This window comes from Hemiscyllium ocellatum, chromosome 35 (assembly GCF_020745735.1).
Source record: "Hemiscyllium ocellatum isolate sHemOce1 chromosome 35, sHemOce1.pat.X.cur, whole genome shotgun sequence".
Classification (NCBI taxonomy): domain Eukaryota; kingdom Metazoa; phylum Chordata; class Chondrichthyes; order Orectolobiformes; family Hemiscylliidae; genus Hemiscyllium; species Hemiscyllium ocellatum.
In genome coordinates, this window is record NC_083435.1 from 31,339,667 (window position 1) to 31,362,734 (window position 23,068).

At 41.3% G+C, this 23,068-nt stretch overlaps 1 protein-coding gene across 4 annotated transcripts in view; it reads left to right on the forward strand.

Annotated features, from left to right (window-relative positions):
* Positions 1–22,723, forward strand: part of LOC132832754 (E3 ubiquitin-protein ligase RING2-B-like) — a 42,269-nt gene extending 19,546 nt beyond the window's left edge. For all 4 annotated transcript variants that reach the window (XM_060850880.1, XM_060850882.1, XM_060850881.1 and 1 more), the window contains exons 3-7: positions 4,423–4,583; positions 7,500–7,715; positions 12,995–13,285; positions 18,958–19,129; positions 20,830–22,723. In XM_060850880.1, coding sequence (XP_060706863.1) covers positions 4,423–4,583; positions 7,500–7,715; positions 12,995–13,285; positions 18,958–19,129; positions 20,830–20,931 — 942 coding nt within the window. In that variant the 3' untranslated portion in view covers positions 20,932–22,723. The remainder of the gene's footprint in view (positions 1–4,422; positions 4,584–7,499; positions 7,716–12,994; positions 13,286–18,957; positions 19,130–20,829) is intronic.
* Positions 22,724–23,068: the final 345 nt, after the last annotated feature.

Sequence of the window (23,068 nt, forward strand, 5' to 3'; positions counted from 1 at the left end):
CACCAAAGCTTCAGAAGAAATTGCAATAAATAACTAGACTAATCTATCACTTACTCAGCAATTAGCTCCTTTCCTGTACAGTCTCAGGATTTGGGGTAGGCCATTTGGACTGAGGAAAAATTCCGTCATACAGAAGATGGTGAACCTGTAGAATTCTTTAATGCATAAGGTTGTAGAGGCCAAGTCACTGGGTATACTTAAAGAAATAGATTTATAGATGTTAAAGGCATCAAAGTGTATGGCGAGGGCATGAGCATAGTATTGAGGTAAAAGATCACTAGGATCGTGTCGAATGACAGCGCATGCTTGATCGGTCAAATGGCCTGGTCCTGCTCTTATTTTCTGTTATGAGCCAATTACTGTAAAGGTGGAGGAGGAAAGTTGCAACTCCATCCTCTTGCAACCAAATTTCAGGTTGCAAAAAAAAGGCTCTCAGTGAAGAGGGAAACCTCAAGCACAAAAGGAACCCTCTTTTACCCTCTGCCAAAAACAATTGACCTCAGTTTCTGAAAACCAGTTTTATTCCATTACCTGACTAATACATCAGAACTGCGCTCTCCGAGCTTGCATAGTAATTTTTAAAATTATAAATTATAAAGTTTAATTTCTCTAACTTAAATCATTCCTTTATTGCTAAAGTAAAGGAAACTAGAAATTAACCCTTCTATCTCTGTCAATAGACAATAGGTGCAGGAGTAGGCCACTCTGCCCTTCAAGCCAGCACCACCATTTATTATGATCATGGCTGATCATCCTTAATCAGTATCGTGTTCCTGCCTTATCCCCATAACCCTTGATTTCACTGTCCTTAAGAGCTCTGTCCAACTCTTTCTTGAAAGTATCCAGAGACTTGGCTTCCACAGCCTTTTGGGGCAGAGCATTCCTTACACCCACCACTCTCTTTGGGTGAAGAAGTTTCTCCTCAACTCTGTTCTAAGTGGCCTACCCCTTATTTTTAAACTGTCCTCTGGTTCAGGACTCACCGATCAGTGGAAACATGCTTCCTGCTTCCAGAGTATCCAATCCTTTAATAATCTTATACGCCTCAATCAGGTCCCCTCTCAGCCTTCTAAACTCAAGTGTATACAAGCCCAGTTGCTCCAATCTTTCAGTGTAAGATAGTCCCGCCTTTCCAGGAATTGACCGTGTGAACGTACACTGCACTCCCTCAAATTTGGAGACCAAAACTGCACGCAATACTCCATGTGCGGTCCCACCAGTGCTTTGTACAGCTGCAGGAGGACCTCTTTGCTTCTATTCTTAATTCCTCTTGTTATGAAGGCCAGCATGCTATTAGCTTGCTTCACTGCCTGCTGTACCTGCATGTTTGCTTTCATTGACTGATGTACAAGAGCACCTAGATCTTGTTGTACTGCCCCTTTACCTAACTTGACTCCATTTAGGTCGTAATCTACCTTCCTGCTCTTGCCACCAAGTGGATAACCACACATTTATCCACATTAAACTGCATCTGCCATGCATCCGTCCAATCACCTAGCCTGTCCAGGTCACCCTGTATTCTCCTAACATCCTCCTCACATTTCACCATGCCTCCCAGCTTTGTGTCATCAGCAAATTTGCTAATATTACTTTTAATACATTTGCCATCTTGCTAAGGGATCAACTCTGCTGCCATGAAAAGTGGAGGTGGACAGTAACACCAGGCAGACCTCATTTAGGTGTCAGCTTGGTAAAGCTAGAATATCAAGTGCAGCAGCATTTGATAGAGCAAAGTAATCCCACAGAGCAGATTTAATCTAACAGACCTGCCACATCCAATCATTAATGGCAACGGGCAATTAAATTTCCGAATGGAGGAACGGAGCACCACTGATATTTCTCTTCCCTGTTACCCTGGTGCCCAGGATGTTAGTACAAAAGATGAGGCTGAAAGATTGAAAATACTTTTCTGCCAGAAGTTCCAGTTGAATCTTAGCCTCTCCTGAGGTCCCCAGCATCCGAGTCTGTTCAGTCTGGGTGCTGTCAAGATTGAGCTGGATATGCTCTGCATTCAAAAGGCTAAGGACCCCTGACAACTACTCAGCAGTCATGTTGAAAATTTGTTCTCTTAGCCAAGCTGCTCCTGTACAGCTACACTGGTATGCACACTGAAATAGCCAGTTATGTCCGAACCACAAAAGCAGGTCAAATACAATCCAGCCAATTACCACCTCATCAATCTGCTCTCCACCATCAGCACATTGTTGGAAGGTTTTGTCAACAGAACTCTCATTGGCACTGCATGGAAATAACCAGCTTGTTTATGCTCAGTTTGGGTTACACCAGGGCTACCCAGTTTCTCGCCTAACTGTAGCTTTGGTCCAAAAATTGACTTAGGAATTGAATTCAAGTAGTGAGGTGAAGGAACTGCATTGACGCAAGCAGTGTGAAATCAACGAGCGCTAGAAAGAGATGTCAGTGTGAATCAAGGAGAACAGAGATTACGAGTTAGTTATACCTAGCTATCAGGAGTGATAGTGATAGTTGACAAAGTTGTTGCTTGTTTAAAGCACCTTACATTTAAAAAAAGATCATAGATTAGGTGTAGTCGAAATGTTCTGACAGTGGCAAGAATGCAAAGCTTTAGTTGTGAAGAAAAATTAGCATAACTGAGAATGCGAAGAATGATTTCAAATTGTAAAAATTACAGTTCTGCTATAATACGCATTTCATCTATGCAAATTGGTTATAACATTAATCAATTATGGGTGTTGTTTGGATAATATGAACTTCCTACTGAACAGATATAACGATTTTCTATTAGTGGTCCTCTACAGTGTGATTTTCTTCAGTTTTCCGTAGCACAATTTTCTATAGGACGAGGCCGCAGAGCAGCACAACTGTTACATTTCCGCAGAACGACCTGTATTTCCATTTATCAATGACTGGAGCAAAAGTAAGATTACGGTGAAAACAAAAGGGCGGGTGAGGAGAAGTTCGTGTAGTGGTTCGTATCATGTGCACTTCTATCAGATGTGATGATGGAAGCAAGATAAAACAGGTTTTGGAATGAATGTTGGTAAATATTAAATGAGAATTTAAAAGACAGTGGAAAAAAACTTGCAAAGTTCTTTGGGTACTTCCAATGGTTTCCTTCTCTGCTGTGACATCATTCGATTCTAAGTAATTATTCTAATGTACACTCAATAATTGCTTATTAATGATCCACTGTTTTTATTTAACTTCGCAAATGTATAATCTGTGGCCCACAAATATTCATACGCATGTGAATGTAGGCACTATAAATTATAAACAAAGTGTGGAATGACAATGTGATATGTTAGCATTTTAAAGAAACATGGACTGGAAGTCTTGGTGTGATTCTTTATCTCTCTTGGTAACTCCCACCTGCAGCCCCCTCTCTCTGGCTGTACTTGTGCTCGTGCTGTCTCTGCTCCCTCTGGCACTACTCCATGCACATGCGCTCACTTTGCTGTCCTGCTGGTGTGAACACCCTCCGTGTCCGTGAATCCCCTGTTAACACTCTGTTGCCCACTGGGGCTGGCGTTCTCTGTTTTTGTTTGCTTTCTATTGCCCACCCCTGTACTATTTCCCGTTTTGGCCTTCCTGTGCTTGCTTTGTTGCTGCCCTGCAATGCGAGCTCTCGCTGGCTCTATCCGACCCCTCTGTGGGCCTCCCCAACCTTGCACTTGCCCAGTCTCTTTTCATGCACTGTATCTGGCTCCTCCCTCTTTCTGATATACCCAGCCACACTTTCTGTTTTAGTTTCAGATGAGGTTGTAATTTTGTCGCAAGAGTGCTGGAGTCCTCAATCTCAAACCTCACCACTTACAGTACTTGGCGTTATAAATTCTGAATTGCAAGGTTGGAAATGAAAGCTGAGTGACTGCAAGAATAAGCTGCCACCTTAAAATTAAATTGTATTCTCACTGCAACTTCTGTGGGTCTGGAAGAAATGATTTGGCTTCTGGAGTGTGACCGTTATTGGGCCAGCAATCTTGATTGTGGAACGTTACTAAACTTAACCAAATAAATCTTTTTTTCACTACTGCAGAAACTGGCCATGGAATTGTCAAAAACACAACTGGATTACCCTGTTGCTTCACTTTACAATTGGCTAGTTCGTACTGTGATGTCACGGTGAGACATTGAGGTGACTCAGCAAGTCACTTGAGTTGTGCTAACAGTTGATCTTATTGGCATGCCAGTACCTTTTCAGAGCAGTTAAGGTTAAACAAGAATGAAAAATGCAAATTTAAAAATAACTGATTTCACACTTGGGCAATTATTGCTCAACTTTAACTGATCGGTGGTCTTGACGATACTCCAGACAAAATTACAACCATGCAGATCCAGTTTATAACAATTTACCTGAAACGCCTCTTGTCTCTTTAGTTTGCAGATATGATGGCTGCAGAAGGTTGGCCTATTTCAGTGACTGCTTTTGTCTTTTTCTTTCAGGAGGCAATTATGGATGGGACAGAGATTGCAGTGTCACCTCGGAGCTTGCATAGTGAGCTGATGTGTCCCATCTGTCTGGACATGTTAAAGAACACCATGACAACGAAGGAATGTTTACACCGCTTCTGCTCGGACTGTATTGTCACTGCACTCCGCAGCGGGTAGGGGACCATTGTGCACTGCCAGCTCTGGATATGTTACTTGCGTTTGAAAAATCAGTGCATCTTAAGCAATATTTTCAGAGGCTCAGAAACAAGTTTGCTGACTAATGTGCTAGATATTTCATGAAATGAGGTTTAGTAATGCAGTATGGACTCTGGTTCCATGGACTGGTCACTCCTATAAGTGAGACCTTTAAGGCAGCAAGCTTGATTTATTACTAAATGCAGTTTTAATTGATGTGCTTTCTGTAGCAGCCTTCAGTAGGAGTAACAGCACCATCCAGTGATGGGGATCAGTTATTACAACAATTACTGTTCACAAATGGGGAGAAGAACAGAATGAACAAAGAACTTTTAGTCTCTTATAGTGTAGTAACCTTCACATCCTAAAGCTAGCCCAAAACATTTTCTACTGAAATGCATTGAAAATATTGGCACTGTAATTCAACGGCTATTTTGAGCATTGCAGGTTCTAAATGATAGAAATAACTGAAATGTCCAGTTAACTTGCTTTGATTTTGGCTGGACATTGATGTTTAATTAGAACAGTAGTACTACATTTGATCAGTTAAGGTTATTGTCCCATTACTTTGTTGCGAGCACAGTGAATATATTTCTCCTCAGCTGATCTTAAATCTTTATTTTCTGGTTACTGATTCCAGTGGAAACATTTTTTTTGTTTATTTTGAGTTGAAATTTTTTTCTTAATTATTGTCCTGAACCAAAGATCATCAACTGAACCCAGCCAGTAAGTGAGAGAGTACTTGCCAGTCAAAAGTATTGTAGATGATTCTCATTCAGTTTGATGCCGATGTCAAGTGGTTTTGCATTGTATATCATGATGAAAAATATACTGAGACCATCTCAGCACCACTGTGCTATTGTATCACTTCATTGGTTGTCCTATAATTGAGTGAGATTGTCAATGAGAGGTAAAGCAAGTTTAGGTTGTGGACCTATTTTCACTCCAGTTTAAATTTGACACAATTTATTTTTTTGAATTTGTTTTTTGTTCAATTACGGGACAAGGGCATCGCTGCTAGACCAGTATTTGTTGGCCATCCCTAATTGCCCAGAGGCCAGTTAAGACTTTGAGTCGCATGTAGGCCAGACCAGGTAACGATGGCAATTTACTCAGCGTCCGAGAGCTGTACAGCACGACAATATACCCTTCGGTCCAACTTGTCCATGCCGACTAGATATCCTAAATTAATCTTGTCTCATTTGGCAGTGTGTGACCTCTCTCCCTCTAAACCCTTCCTCTTCATATATCTATCCAGATGCCTTTTAAATGTTGTAATTGTACCAATGTCAATCACTTCTTCTGTCAGCTCATTCCATATGCACAACTCTCTGTGTGAAGAAGTTGCCCCTTAGGCCCCTTTTATACCTTTCCCCTCTAACCCTACACCTATGCCCTCCAGTTCTGGGCTTCTCCACCCAGGGAAAAAAAGTCTTGTCTATTTGCCCTTCCCATACCTCATGATTTTATCAACTTCTATGAGGTCACCCCTCAGCCTCTAACATTCTAGGAAAAACAAGCCGAAGCCTATTCAGCCTTTCCCTATATTAAACCCTCCAATCCTGGCAAAATACTTGTAAATTTTTTTCTGAATCGTTTCACAACTTCTTTCCTGTAGGAGGGAGAGCAGAATTACACACACTATTCCAAAAGTGACCTAACCAATGTCCTGTACAGCTGTAACATGACCTTCCAACTCCTGTACTCAATGCTCTGACCAATAAAGGAAAACATACCAAATGCCGCCTTCACTATCCTATCTGTGACTCCGCCTTGAAGGAACTATGAACCTGTACTCCAAGGTCTCTGTTCAGCAACACTCCCCAGGATGTTACCATTAAGCTAATACTCCTCCCTTGATTTGCCTTTCCAAATGCAGCATCTCGCATTTATCTGAATTAATCTCCACCTGTCACTCAGCCCATTAGCCCATCTGGTTAAGATCCTGTTGTTACTCTGAGGTAACCTCCTTCGCTGACCACTACACCTTCAGTTTTGGTGTCATCTGCAAACTTAGTGACTGTCTCCTAGGGGGTAAACATCCAAATCATTTATATAAATGACGCAAACCAGTGGACCCAGCAGTGATCCTTGTGGCACATCACTGGTCACAGGCCACCAGCCTGAAAAGCAGCCTTCCATCACTATCCTTTGCCTTCAATCTTGAAGCCAGTGCTATCTCCAAATGGCTAGTTGTGAGCAGGGTGAATATATTTCTCCTCAGCTGATCTTAAATCTTTATTTTCTGGTTATTGGTTCCATGTGATTTAACCTTACTAACCAGTCTACCACTTACCTAAAGGACTTCAGTGAACCTGATAGGTTTTTCGATCTGTATTAGGTACTTATTTCTAGGATTTTTTTAATTGGATTCAAATTCCACTATCTGCCATGGTGGGATTCAAGCCTGGATCTTCAAACCTGGGTCTGTGTTTTCAGTCCACTGATAATATCACTAGTCCATTGCTTTCTCCCTATCTGTCTAGTCTGGATTAGAATCCATGTGACAAGCCAGTGCTCAACACCTTGCACTGTTTTGTTTCCTGAAGTCCATGTCTTTAAATGTTCATTATTCCTTTTTTGTTTATCAGCAAGTGACTTCTTACCCTTCCCAAATTTTAGGCTTTCTCTCCATTATGTACTATGCACAAAATGAATGGTTGAACAGGTCTTTAATTTTCAATGTGTATAATTTTGTCTTATTTGTTTCACTACATTCTAGTATTTGCTATGGAACCACCTTAGCCTGAAATCTCTTACTGCAGCTAAATGTTGCCATTCCAGGCTGGCTAACATTACTTGACCTTCACTGAAGAATTTAGACTAGGATGGTGGCTGGTATGTTGAACTGATATCCATCTGTTGAACTGATATTTTTGGCTACTTTTGCGTAGAAACAAAGAATGCCCCACATGTCGAAAGAAGCTGGTGTCTAAACGATCTCTCCGACCAGATCCTAATTTTGATGCGCTGATCTGTAAGATCTATCCGAGCAGGGATGAGTATGAAGCACATCAAGACCGTGTGCTTGCACGATTGAGCAGACTCCATAACCAACAGGCTCTAAGCAGTAGCATTGAGGAAGGGCTGAAAATGCAGGCCATGCACAGGTAAGAGGGACCTCGTCCTTGGATGTTATACAGTGTCTATTTTTCTCTCAGCTTCTTATGTGAACCTTTTCAGTCAGGTTTCCGCTTCTGACACATCACTGAAATACCTTTTGTAATGGTCACAAATTAAGGCTTATATGACTCTGACTGTCCTTACTACACCTTTTTATTCGTGTTTACTTGTAATAAACCTTTTTACATTGGTCGATTGCATCATCCTTTTCCATTGTCCAGTTGGGTGCAGCTGCTCTTGACTGTTCCTGCTCCTTTCCCATTGCAGCCAGAGATCCGAAGGCAAATGATTTACCTTATGTTTCCCTTCTATGAAGGATCTGTCCTCGGGCCTCCTGCTATTTCGATGCTCTAGTTGACAATAAATGGCGGTGCATTGTCAGAATCCACAGAATATACTCTGAGCTGCGTACCATCAGTTCCCTCAGATTTGTCACAGTGTCTGGCATTCAGTGTTGGGTGAACAGAGTTCCTCAAGTTTCTCCACCAATCTGAAATGAGGAATTAAGAGCACTAAAAGGGGTCTTGAGATACTTTCAGCAAACCGGGTTAAGGAAAATCCCAAAGTTGTTTTTTTTTCATTTTGAAGGAGCAAGAGGGTAACTAGAGAAAGGGTCAGCCCCACTCAAGGACGAAAAAGGAAAGTTGTGTGGAGTCAGAAAAATGGGTGAGACTCCTAATTAGTACTTTGCATCAATATTCAAGGAGGAGAGGGACATGAGACATGTTAAAGTTAGGGATAGATCTTTGAGTACTCAAGGTCAAGTCGGCATAAGGAGGGAGGAAGGTTTGGGTATTCTAAAAGGCATTAAGGTAGACAAGTTCCCAGGTCCCGATGGGATCTACCCCAAGTTACTGAGGGAAGCGAGAGAGGAAATAACTGAAGCTTTAACAGATATCTTTGCAGCATCCTTGAACACTGGTGAGGAGCTGGGAGACTGGAGAATTGCTAATGTTGACCCTTTGTTTAAGGAGGGTAGCAGGGATACTCCTGGTAATTATCGACTGGTGAGCCTGATGTCAGTGGTAGGGAAGCTACTGGAGAAGATACTGCAGATGGCACTAAGATTGGTGGAGTAACCAATAGTGAAGGGACTTTCAAAGAATAGAGCAGAATATAGATTGGAGAGGTGGGCAGGTTGCAGGAATCCTGATTTAGGTCTCCAAAATCATGAGAGGTATAGACAGGGTGGATAGTAATATGCAGATGGTAATGGGGGCCTGGAATGCATTACAAATGGAGGTGGTAGAGGCAGGAACGATAATGTCATTTAAGATGTATCTAGACAGATACATGAATGGGCAGGGAGCAAAGGGATACAAATCCTTAGAAAATAGGCGGCAGGTTGAGGTAGAGGATCTGAATCTGCATCACTTGGAGGGTTGAAGGGCCTGTTCCTGTGCTGTAATTTTCTTTGTTCTTTGTAAGTTAAATATTGAGTAAATAAAATGCAGTTGCCACTTATTCCACCTTCTCGCTTCTAGTCTTATCCCCATCCTTGGCCACTGTCTGGCTGATTGTGACTGTGGTGGCAAAATCCATATTCCATCCACCTCCATAATGTCATCTGTGAGAGCACTGTCAGCTTATTGTTTCTGATATCCTTATGCTTTTTATAATCTGAGGTTGCCTCTTTCAACTGGGTGGGCTTTGGCATTCCAGAAATTTCAGTGCGTTCAAAACTGAAGCCTGTGATGTAACTCTCTGCATGTTCTGCTCATGTATTACTGCATGCCTGCTGATCTACATTTAATTTTCATTCTTACATAATGCCAGATTTAAAATTCTCAACCCTGTGGTTAAATCCATTCACTACTTCAAAACTTCATATATTTGCAACCTCTTCTGGCTCTTTAGGGCTCCTGGATTTCTGTGCTCCAAATGTAAGCTTTTTGCACATCCGATGCTTCCATTATCTGTCCAGTAATGTTCATGGAACACAAGGAGGGCACAAATTTTCAACTGCTTGTGCCTTTGAACTTCCTTTTTTAACCACTCCAAAAATTGATTACTTTGATCAAATTTTCTAGCAGTTTTTAATGTGGTTCAGTCTCTCAAATTCTATGATTACACTTTGTGGTGAAGGATGTTTTGTGTTAAGTGATATATAAATTCAAGCTGTTGTTGTGAGGGTAGAAGAAGGGCCCTGCATTCTTAGGTGAAAGAAAAAAGCCAAGAGTCGATCTGATTGACGATGACAAATAGTAGCCAGTTTTGAAGTTGGTGGGAAGGGTTAAAACCAGACTTATAAAGACATGAAAGACATAGGTGAAATTGGAAAATTTAGAAGGTTCACTGTTTAATAGATATTAAATAATGGGTGGGAGAAAAAAATCTGAAAGAAATCCATTCATAACTTCTGCATCACATTGTGTATTACAAGTCAGTATTCTGAGAGAGATTAAGTTTATTAGAAGGTATCAGCAAATTTGACTGTTTGTCATTGAGTGTAAAGATTTGAAAGTTAAAATATGTATATTTTTCTGTTAAGTCTTTGAAATTGCATCTTGGGGTAATTGTTTAAGAAGATTGCTTTCATGTTTCTGTCTGTTACCTGAATAGAAGTTTTAATCATTATTTTAAAGATGTTTTATTAAGACGTTGTCAGTCTTACATCTGTGGTCAGCAAAGTTCTGGAAAGAATTTGGAGGGATAGGATTTATGACTATTTGGCAAAGCATAGTGTGATTTAGGGTGTAGGTTTGCTAGCTGGGCTGTAGGATTGAGATCCAGATGTTTCATTACCTGGCTAGGTAACATCATCAGTGGCGACCTCCAAGTGAAATGAAGCAAAGTTGTTGTCTCCTGCTTTCTATTTATATGTTTGTTCTGGGATTTGTGGTGATGTCATTTCCTGTTCGTTTTCTGAGGGGTTGTTAGATGGTATCTAGATCTGTGTGTTTGTTTATGGCGTTGTGGTTGGAGTGCCAGGCCTCTAGGAATTCTCTGGCATGTCTTTGCTTAGCCTGTCCCAGGATAGATATGTTGTCCCAGTTGAAATGGTGGTTTTTCCCCTCCATGTGTAGGGCTATGAGGGAGAGAGGGTCTTGTCTTTTTGTGGCTAGCTGGTGTTTGTGTATCCTGGTGGCTCACTTTATTCCTGTTTGTTCTACGTAGTGTTTGTGGCAGTCCTTGCATGGAATTTTGTAGACGTTGGTTTTGTCCATGGGTTGTACTGGGTCTTTTAAGTTTGTTAGTTTTTGTTTGAGTGTTGGTGGGTTTGTGTGCTACTAGGATTCCGAGGGTTCTTAGTAGTCTGGCTGTGTTTGGTCTGCTTGTCGGTGGTTTGTTCTTGAGGAATCTGCAGACTGTATTTTTTGAGTATCCATTCTTGAATATATTGTATAGGTGGTTCTCCTCTGTTTTCCGAAGTTCGTCTGTGCTGCAGTGTGAGGTGGCTCGTTGGATTAGTGTGATCAAAGACAGTCAACATGGCTTTGTGTGGGGCAGGTCATGCCTCACAAATCTTAAGCTATTTGGGGAGGTGACGAGGCAGGTCGGCGAAGGTCGAGCAGTGGATGTGGTGTATGTGGACTTTAGCAAGGCATTTGATAAGGTTCCCCATGGTAGGCTCCTTCATAAAGTCAGGCAGTATGGGATACAGCGAGATTTGGCAATCTGGTTTCAGAATTGGCTGGCTGACACAAGGTAGAAAGTGGTTTTAGATGGAAAGTATTCTGCCTAGAACTGTGTTGAGTGGCGTCCCGCAGAGGTCTGTTGTTGGGCCTCTGCTCTTATTAATTTTTATAAATGACTTGGATGAGGAAGTTGAAGGGTGGGTTAGTAAATTTGTAGATACCACAAAGGTTGGAGGTGTCGTCGATAGCATAGAGGGCTACTGCAGGCTGCAGCATGACTTAGACAGGATGCAGAGCTGGGCTGAGAAATGGCAGATGGAGTTCAACCTGGGTAAATGTTAAATGATGCATTTTGGAAGGTTGAATTTGAATGCTGAATATAAGATTAAAGACAGGATTCTTGGCAGAGTGGAGGAACCGAGGGATCTGGGTGTGCAAGTACATAGATCCCTCAAAGTTGCCACCCAAGTGGATAGGGTTGTTAAGAAAGCTTATGGTGTTTTGGCTTTCATTAATAGAGGTATCGAGTTTAAGAGCCGCGAGGTTTTGCTGCAGCTCTACAAGTCCCTGGTGAGACCGCACTTGGAGTATGTGTCCAGTTCTGGTCGCCCTACTATAGGAAAGATACAGAGGCTTTGAAGAGGGTGCAAAGACGGTTTACCAGGATGCTGCCTGGACTGGAGGGCTTACCTGATGATGAAAGGTTGAATAAGCTTGGACTTTTCTCTCTGGAGAGAAGTACGAAGAGAGGAGACCTGATTGAGGTATACAAGATAATGAGTGGAATAGATAGAGTGAATAGCCAGAGACATTTCCCCAGGGCAGGATTGACTGGTACGAGGAGTCATAATTTGAAGGTATTAGGAAGAAGGTACAAAGGAGATGTCAGAGATAGGTTTTTTTTATGCAGAGAGTTGTGAATGCATGGAATGTTTTGCCAGCTGTGGTGGAAGCAGAGTCACTGGGGACATTTAAGTGACTGCTGGACATGCACATGGATAGCAGTGAGTTGAGCTGTGCGTAGGTTAAGTTACTATATTTTACTTAAGGATTAACCTCGGCACATCATTGTGGACGAAAGGGCCTGTTCTGTTTTCAGTTGATTAAAGCAAGGAAATTTGAGGCATTAAATGTGTGCTAATACCTCCCATTTAGTTTTGCATGCATAGTATTGTTGGAGGGCATAATGTAGGACCTCAGTGAAAATGATTTGCAACTTACTGTTAACTTTGCCAACGTTTTTGAAGACCGGTGACCTTTGCTAACCGTCAACATAGTCAAGGGGATAGGCTCACTTGCAGATTTCTAGTCAGCCAGGTTGGTGAAATTATCATATTCTGTTCCTTTGTTTGTATGCTATCCAGCATTAATTATTGGCTAGTGATCTTTGTGGACCTGAGAGGCTCCAGAAATCAACTCCGTGTCTCTACTGTCTTAGCTGAGATAAGATAAGCAAATATATTGACAAACCTTGAACCTTTGTGGCATCCTGCTCACTCAATTCTGTACTGTATAGGTCAATAGGTGGGCAGAAACTGTGGGACCTAAGATAGTTTTGATGCTTCATTGTTGGATTTTAAAACATTGTTCTTGTGGGTACTAGATGACTGCAATCAAGCTCTGTAGATACATGTATTTTTAAGTATGCTGATTTTCTGCCACCGCACTGCTAAATTCTCTCTTTGTAGAGCTCAGCGAGTAAGGAAGGCGCAGCATGAATCAGACAATACCACTTTCAGTGGTGGTGAGGACAACTGTGACAGCCGCTCTCATGTCAGCAATGTGTCTACGCACAGCAATCAGGAGGCTGGTCCAAGCCGCAAACGCTCTAAAGCTTCAGATGACTCCTGTCCCGATCTGGATAACTCAAGGGAAGGGGCAGGAAGTCCAGATGTAGGTGTGGACTCCTGCAGTGAAATCGAACTGGTGTTCCGACCTCACCCAGTGCTTGTGGAAAAAGATGAATATTCCCAAACAAGGTATGGGCAGTGGCATGTACAGATAAGATTCCAGTGCAAAGTATTGGATTTCTTGTGTTGAAATGACCGTTTCTGTTCTGGCTCAGTGCGGCACGGTGGTTAGCACTGCTGCCTCTCAGCGCCAGGGATCTGGGTTCAATTCCAGTCTCTGGCAACTATCTGTGTGGAGTTTGAACATTCTCCCTGTGTCTTGCATGGAAGTTGCCCATAGTGTTAGATGCATTCGTCAGGGATAAATATAGGGTTGGGGAATGGGTGTGGGTGTGCTACTCTTCGGAGAGTTGGTACGGACTTGTTGGGCCGAAGGGCCTGTTTCCATCCTGTCTAATCTAATCTTTATGGGCAGCACGGTGGCTCAGTGGTTAGCACTGCTGCCTCTGTGTCAGGGACCCAGGTTCAATCCCTGCCTTGGGTGACTGTGCAGACACCACACAGACATTCTCTGTGTCAGCGTGGGTTTCCAACCGGTACTCCGGTTTCCTCCCACAATTCAAAGATATGAAGCTTAGGTGATTTTGGCCATGCTAAATTGCCCGTCATGTTAGGTGTATTAGCCAGGAGTAAATATGGGGAATGGATCTGGGTGATTACTCTTTTGAAGAGTGGGTGTGGACTTGTTGGGCCAAAGGGCCTGTTTCCATACTGTAGGGAATCTAATCGATCCCCCAGTTGCTCCTGCTGTTTCTGAATAGGCTATGTTCTAATCAGTCAAATATGATTCTGCATGCTTCTCTTGATTGTAGGCAGAACTACTATGCAAAGTTTTTGAATTTTTTATGCCATTAAGGAGGATGAACGAGCGTGAATGCCATTTTAGTAGGTGTAATTTTGCTGTAAGAAAAGTAACAGAGAGAGAGAGAATGAAGCACATGGTGCCTTTCACAGTCAATGAATTACTATCACTTTTAGGAAGCAGATGTGCAAAGTATGTTGTGCAGAGCAAAGTTCTACTGTAATGAAATAAATGCCCAATCAATCGAGTAAAACCAAGGTACAGCAAATATTGGAGGTTGGAAATAAAAACAGCGGTTTGGAAGAACTCAGCTGGTCTGGCAGCATAAGGGGGGAGAGAAGCAAAGTTAATGTTTCATGCCCTGGCAATCCATTTTGGTGTAAGCAAACTGTGGGCCCATGGAAGTGTTGAATAAGACACCAGACGTGACTTTATTTCTTGATTTCTCAGGGCTGATCCATCTGTTTAATGGAAAATGACATAACAAGCTGCAAAGTTGGTAATGAGAGCTGTTACTCCATAAGTCATTGGAGTAGAAGTATGCCATTCAGCCCACTACATCTCCTCCATTCAATGAGATTATTGGTGATCTGATAATCCTATGGACCACTTTCCTTCCCTTTTCCTGTAATCCTTGGTTCCGTTGCTGATTTTTAAAAAAATCTTCCTATCTCAGCCTGGAACATTCTTAATAACCCAGCTTCAACTACCCTCTGAGTGAAGAAATTCCTCCTCACCTCTTTTATTAAATGTGTGTGACCCCTTAGTCTGAAATTGTGCTTTCTTCATCTTGACACACTCAAGGGGAAGCAACCTTTCCATTTCTACCTTGTCAAGCTGCTGTAGAATCTTGAATGCTTTGGTAATTTTTCTGCTGTTCTTCTAAGTTTAAATACAGTCACAACCTACTGAACCTCTCCTGATGATAAAATTTCTCCGTACCTGGGGTTAACTTGGTGAAAGTTCTCCAGATTGCCTCTAGTGCCAATTTCCCTTTAGTTAAGTGGGGGGCAGAACTGTTCACAGTATTCTAGGTGTGGTCTGACTCGTGCCTTGTATAATTTTAACAAGGCTTCTCTCGTAATATTCCATTCACTTTGAAATAAAGGCCAATGTTCCACCTGCCTTCCCGATTACCTACTGATCTTGTATGCGAGTTTTTTGTAACTTAAGCAAGTGGAACCCCAAATCCCTTGTGCTTCAGTTTTTCTCCATTTAGATTAATCTCCTTTTTTTCTGGCCAAAGTGCGTAAGCTCAAATTTTCCCAATTTATATTCCATTTGCTAAGATTTTTCTACTCACTTAATTTATATATGTCACTCTGCCTACTGTTATTCTCACGGCTTGCCTCCCCACTTGTATTTATTTCACAAACTCAGCGACAGTGCATTCACTTGCAGCATCCTTGTGCTTAATATATTTTGTAAAAACTTGTGGCTTTAGCAGTGATTATTTCAAGTTAACCCCAGGTACGGAGAAATTTTATCAGGAGAGGTTCAGTAGGTTGTGACTGTATTTAAACTTAGAAGAACAGCAGAAAAATTACTAAAGCATTCAAGATTCTACGGCAGCTTGACAAGGTAGAAATGGAAAGGTTGCTTCCCCTTGAGTGTGTCAAGATGAAGAAAGCGCAATTTCAGACTAAGGGGTCACACACATTTAATAAAAGAGGTGAGGAGGAATTTCTTCACTCAGAGAGGGTAGTTGAACTTTTATTGCATGTTACCATTCTGAAAATGTCCCTCTTATCCCATCTCTGCCTTCTATTAGTTAGCCAGTTCTCTGTATTCATCTGTTCTTAATGCTGTGCTATTACATTCCATGTGATAGCGTGTAACATTTTTTTTGTCTCCTTCCTTTGGGTTGTGTAGTTTACTTTACAAAATAATCTCAGGAGTGCCAAGGTATAGACTATGATAGTTTGTTGAGCTAATGTTGAGCAAGTCTACCCCAGAAAAGATTTTAGGATAGAAGTCTTAATGAGGATTCATCAAATATTTATATGTTGTAAATCACGTAGTACATTACGTAAATTCTAAAATGGCTTGTTTTACACCAACACCTTGTTTTTTGCACATTTCAAAAGCGTCAAGGCTCCTGTTACCTCTGGTCTGACCATTCAGTTTTCAGCCGATGTTTCATTCCCATTCTTGACTAAATCCCATCACTTTGTCTTTCTCAGTGTGATGGGGCGTCATCCTCACATTCTATTTCCAAGTAGGGCCTCATTTAACGTTAGTTCAGCCACATTTTTTTCACAGAAATGGTCTATCTGCTGCATCAGCATCTGAGGGTGTTTATGCTATTTAAGTAATTTTCTTTTTAACCTGACTACTTTCTTGAATATGAAAAAATGAATCTTTAAAAGAGTATTTCTTATGAAATTAACTAGAACATTCTTCCCCATTCTAATCCAGTTCCATTTTCATGTGGATTCTCAGGTTAACATGTCGTACCCACATTGCCCTCTAACATTATCATGCAGTCCACTGTTTCTGTGCCAAACAGCAAACACCAAACTGCACTAATCCTGGTTACTTACAAGTAGTCCATAGCCTGGTACACCCTAGCATTTTAAATACTCATCCAAATACTTACATTTTGTAAGAGTACCTTCTCCCACCACCCAACCCCCTAGGCAGCATGTTCCATATTTCTGCAACCCTTGAGATTAAAAAGATTTTCCTCACATCCCCTTTTAAACCACTTGCTACTCACCTTAAACTTAAATCCTGTATTCTTCGATACATCTGTCATGGGGAAAAGATTCTCACAGTCTACCCAGTCTGTGCCTCTCAAAATTTGTATTCCTCAATCCGAACCCCCTTCAACCATCTCTGCTTTAGGGCAAACAAAATCTGCCTCTCCAGTCTTCTCATTAGAGATTTTCCATCTCAGGCAACATTCTGGTGAGTCTCCTCCGCACCCACTCCCAGTGCAGTCATGACCTTCCAATAGTGTGGCAACCAGAATTGCACACTGTGTATTCTGTGTGGCAAAGTAATGTTTTGTAAAGTTGTAACAAAGACTCTGTGTCTGACCTCTGTATTCTGTGCCCCGACTGAAGGCAAGAATCCCTTCTTCATCTCTCTCGCTACCTGTGCTGACATCTCCAGGTATCTAGATTTGTTCACCAAGGTCCCTTTGTTCCTGAGTACTCCCTTGGGACGTAGATCTGTTAGGTATTTACATCGCTTTTTAGACCTCCCGAAATGTATGATCTCGCACTTACCAAGATTAAATTCCATATGCGATTGCTGCGCCCAATTTAACAGCTAATCAGTATCAGACTCTAGTCTGAGAGCATTCTTCTCAGTCAGCAATACCATCAATTTTGCATTATCTGCAAACTTAAGTATTCCTTTTGCACTCACATCCAAGTCATTAATGTACATAAACAGAATGGGTCCCAGCACGAATCCCTATGATACACTGATGGTTTCCAAACAAATCCTCCACTGTCATTCTTTGCCTCCTATTTAGAAGCCAATTTTGGATCCAGTTTACTCTTTCCTTTTGGACCAGCCTTCCATTTGAAACCTTGTCAAAAGGCCTTACTGAAGTTCTTCTAAACCACATTTAACTGCATTGAAAGAACAACTTTGACTCCATTCCATTTTTAATAAGAGGTTATGTCAGCAATTTTCAAATTCTGTGGAACTTTTCCAAAACCCAAGGCTTCTTGAAAGATTACTACCATTTCTGTAGCTACTTCCTTTAGTATCCTAGATTGCATCCAGGGGGCTTGTAGCTTTCAGTCTTTAGTTTTCCTATTACCTTTTCTACGTTGATATGAATTGTTTTTATTTCCTCCTGCTCTTTTGACCTTTGTTTATTTAGTATTTTGGAATACTATTCATGTCTTCTACAATGAAAACTGATGTGTAATAGTTGAATAATTGCAATTTCCTGGTTCCTTACTATTTCCCTTGTACATTCTGTAAGGGGTGGATGTTACCTTGGATGTTAACTCACATCTGCTTCATTAGCCACTGACTGATCCAAAATAGCCCAATCCTGTTGCACCCATGGACGCTGTCTTAAATAAACAGATGAATTCTTCCTTCTGACTGTCTGCCAATTTGACTTTCCCAATCTAATGTTACCAGTGATTAATGCGTTGACATTTTTACAGGTCTTCCTTTAATCTCATGAAGTATACATTGTTCCGTTCAATAGCTATTGATAGTCGTCGTCTTCTTCTCCTCCACCCCCGCGCCCCACCACCACCATCAAGATCATCTTTCTCTGGTTATCTCTTACCGCCATCTTTATGGGTTCTACAACTCCAAGCTGGACCTGAATTTATTCTCAAACATTTTCTACAGGTATTGCTTGCTCTGGTTCACTTTAGTGTCTGACAGCCCCTCATACTGCAGCAGCAGATCACCAGTCCTGCCGTCACGACAATTTGTGATTTAATGACTGTAGATTCCATAGTTTTTACACTTTTTAATTCACCCAGAGAGCTGTGAGCCTCTTGAATTCTCTGTTGTAGAAAGTGGTTGAGCCCAAAACATTGAATCTTTTCAAGAAAGAATTAGATATATTTGGGGGCAAAAGGGTGTGGGACAAAAGTGTAAATTAGGTATTGAATGAGATGATCTGATTGAATGGTGGAGCAGGGTTCAGTGGCCTACTCCTCTCTTTTCTATGTTTCTAGGCAAAAACTGCCCCCATGTCATTGAACTCTGACCATTAGATCCACTGTTTTGTAGATGTCAGTTTTGGTGATTTTGTTTGAGGATTATCAACAATATATGTGAGAAATGTGAACATTCTCAGAATATCTCTTCGTTACTTTGTCTTGTATCAGATAAGAAATAGTTCTGCTCATCTTCATCTTTGAAGAACATACCTTGAGTTTTATTGTTTCATTTTTCTTTTTTTCCCCTTTCCTACCTAATTCTGCAACCGTGATGTGCCCTGTTGGTTCAGATATGTGAAGACTACTGCAAATGCCACTGTGGACCATTTGTCTAAATACCTTGCATTAAGGATTGCTTTGGAGGAACAGCAGAAGAGCCTTGGGAATAATGCTGTTAGTCTCGAGGAAGTCAGTGAGAAGCAGTACACAATCTACATCACCACCTCAGGGGGCCAGTTCACGGTAGGTCCATAAGATCCACATTTTGACCCAATGTATGCATCTGAATTGAAAGGTTCTTTTGTCTTCTGTTTCTGATCCTCTTATGTTCCACTTGTCTCACCTTACGTGTCTTTCAGACCTATTTCATTGCTGGACTTGCAAAATGGAGTGTCCGGCTCTAACTTGTTCTTCCCCTGATCAATGACACTGTTTTCTCACCACCTAACCTCATCTGTCCCTCTTGTTATGCAGGCTTTAAAGTCTGGTTTGGCTTCACCTCTAGTTTATCTTGTCTTCACATTTTCATGCTTTGGGCTTTGGCCTTGGCCTTTGAGGTTTTCCAAAACAAACTAAGGAAAAGCTGGATTTGCCACGATGAAGTGTCTTCTGCACATGTAGGAATGAGAGAAGTCACCGTTCCTGCATTGTTGTCAGCACCAACTCATTATGGAAACAGGATATTTATTGTTGAAATGCCCATGCCTGTGGTAAGACGCAGCACCCTAAGTAGGGACATGACAACACGATGCACAGCTGTCCTGCTCTCCTAATTGATTTTTCTCTTCTTTTTCTGCTTCCCTTCCTCTCCCTCTCTTCCCCCCCCCCCCCCCCCCCTCCCCTTTTCCAAAAGGTGCTGATTGATGGTCTTTAGTCTATCTCACTGGTCATTCTCCATTTATGAGCAGACATGTTGAACTCAAATGGTGACTCACACGCTCAGCCTCAAAGTCCCAACCCCAACTTTCTTTCTTTCATCTGATATGATCCTCTGAGATCTGTTCCTGACAAAGTTGCCTCTTACCCATACCTGATTATAGTCTGTAATAACTGTCTCTAAGCTGGTTGGGAATTACCTCCCTAAGTGCCTGTGCTTGTCCACCCCCTTTTTTAAAAAAAATATATTCTTTAAAACCTGCACTTTGTCATATGTTATCATATTCAAGATTTGTGAGAAGATTTGTAGCTCGGGTGCTTGTTGTTGTGGCTCTGTTCACCGAGCTGGGAATTTGTGTTGCAGACGTTTCGTCCCCTGTCTAGGTGATATCCTCAGTGCTTGGGAGCCTCCTGTGAAGTGCTTCTGTGATGTTTCCTCCAGCATTTATAGTGGTTTGTCTCTGCGGCTTCCAATTGTTAGTTCCAGCTGTTCGCTGCAGTGGCCGGTATAAGGGTCCAGTCGACGCAGCAGGAACTGACAACCGGAAGTGGCAGAGACAAACCACTATAAATGCCGGAGGAAACAACACAGAAGTGCTTCACAGGAGGCTCTTAAGCGCTGAGGATGTCACCTAGACAGGGGACGAAACATCTGCAGCACAAATTCCCAGCTCAGCGAACAGAACCACAACATGTTATCATATTTTCTTGTGTTAAATACTTTTTGTTTATGCTCCGTCAAAGGGCTTTGAATTATTTTGTTGTGTTTAAGATATTAAATAAAAACATGTTGCTGTTTCGGAAACAACCGACCTTGACCAGAGATCAGAAGTGAACTGAAATATCTCTGGCTCTCGGTAGAAATTTGACGCAGTCAGTTCTTCTACCTTGGATCACTATCCTGAGAAGTTGTATCACCCCAGGTGAGATCAGCTAATCCAGAATGTAACAGAGCTCTGAACTGTTTTGCTGCAGTAGGTAGCCTGTTTAACCAATATTTTTCTGTTCTTCGGGGAACTTTCTTGATGGGACATCTCTATTTAATTTTGTCTTTGAATTTTCTGCAGACGTTGAATGGATCATTGACACTGGAATTGGTAAATGAGAAATATTGGAAGGTCAGCAAGCCTCTTGAGCTATACTATGCACCCACCAAGGAGCAGAAGTAGTGAAGGAAGGAAGAGGACCAGAAGAAAACTGCTATCTGCTTGCTTGCTCCTTCCATATATTTGCCACAGTAAGACTGCAACAGCTTTTTTGGCATTGGAGATTATGGAAGGGACTGTGCTGAATCCCAGAAGAGAAGAACTGGCTTGAAATTTTGAATGCAGGGCCAATGAGAGGACATTCTCTTGCAGTCTGGGTCGGGGTATAGAATAAATCTGAACTGTTACATACCATTACTCCTGTGTCCTCTAGTGCTGGGTGCGAATGTGTATTTTGAACTCAGGATCACATTTTGAGGTTTGACCTTATTTCTTCTGTGATCATTTGGCCATCTAGCTAATGAGTAGGTGTTCATGGAGCCCTGTGATTCTTGTGCAGGTTCCTTTTCCTTGAGAACTGCTGATACTTTACGTGTATATGGCTAACCAAACCCATTAACTGAAACTGAACATTGAGGATGCACAGTACTGATAGTGCATACCCTTCTCCTAGTTGCAGCTAGTGAGGAGTTAGTGGACAAATGAGAAGTAGATGAGTTTAACCATTTTAAAATTTACAGCCCTGAAAACCATTTTTGTGTCAGATTTGATTTTTTTTGGATGTACTGTTTCTCATTTTTCTATTGTTCCTTTTGTGTGTTTATAACATGCATGGCTGTGTAATATTCACCATTATTATGCATCAAAATCCATAGCTCTGTTTATTGCTGATCTGCCTTATTTTGGTTTATCCTTCTAGGTTTTATTTACATCAGTCTTTGGCAAAAGAACTCTTGAAAGTCTTGTGCTTAATTTATAAGATGCTCAACATTTTCAGCTAATCTTAAATTCCTCCTCTTCCTCCTCCCACTCACCATTTTGTTTGCTGAGCAGTTGATTTCCTTTCAGCTGTTTCACTGAGAATAACCCTAAACTTTCTGGGTTTAAATAAAGTGCCTGTGCCAGTTGGCCTATGCTTTTGATCCCCCTTACATGCCTGGCTTAATGTTTTTGTTTTGTCTCTTTCTTATTTGACTCTGTATTTGAAGAGTGTGTTAGTGAGCAGAAAGTTAGCTGTGTTATGTGTGTTTTTGAGATTGGTTTGCACCACTTTTTGTAATATTGCTCAATTGACCTCTGACACCATTGAGGTAATGTACCCATTTCATGCCTGTTGATCTTCCATTCCAAAGCAATCCTAGTAATAATTTTCTGTGTCTGTCACTTTGTATTGGATTTGAGGGAGGAGCGGGGAAGGGGTAACTTTTAAGGGTTAATACTGCTGTGCGCTTTCTTACTGTATCACACGACTTTCATATCGTGTGATTAGAAGATGTTTGAATATCCAGAGAATAAAATTTATTGGGTGAGTTTTCTTTTAATAGAAAAATACATGCATTTGAAAGATTCATTCTGCAGCTTTTTAAAAAATTTCTCTGCTTTCTGAAGCCATTGACGTTTTTTTCAATACTTCGCTTTGGCTGTTTGCACCAGCGATGCTGTTGAGCTGAGCCTCTTCCAATACGGCTCAAATGCTAGGTGTAGAAAATAGTGATCAAGTGCAGTATCCTGCGATAATTGTTCTTCTTCCTAACCCTAGACCATCATTTTCAACTGCAACTCATCACTGTGTTTTTGACATAGTTTTGCTAAATTAGGAGAGAACAAAGATTGTCTGGCTTTAATACTGAATAAACCTTCTGCTGATTTTGGGCTTTATTGTGATACCACTCTGCTCCATGCTAGTTGTTCCCACTGCTTGAAATACTCATACTGCATATAGTATTTTATACACTCTGATCTGTATTAATAGGTTTTGATGAAATGAAATATCATAAATCGATTAAAGTTGAAATTTTGAGAGAAATTAAACAGTGGACCATATATTGAATAGTTCAGAGGGAAAATAATCATGTCAGATATAGGTTCTGCCCAGGAAAACTGCTGAAAATTATGATCCTATTTTCCTCAAGCTGTTTGGAGTGAATAAATCCTGTTTGACCAGTAAAATGAGCAATTTGCCTGATTGGCTGCTATTCAGGATGAAAACAATTCACATCCGGTTCTGTTGTTAAGTGAAAGTAAATATTTATTGTAACATTTAACTTTCACGTAAGTAGGGAAAATAATTTCTGAACTTCTGTGCAACTCAAGCTAAACT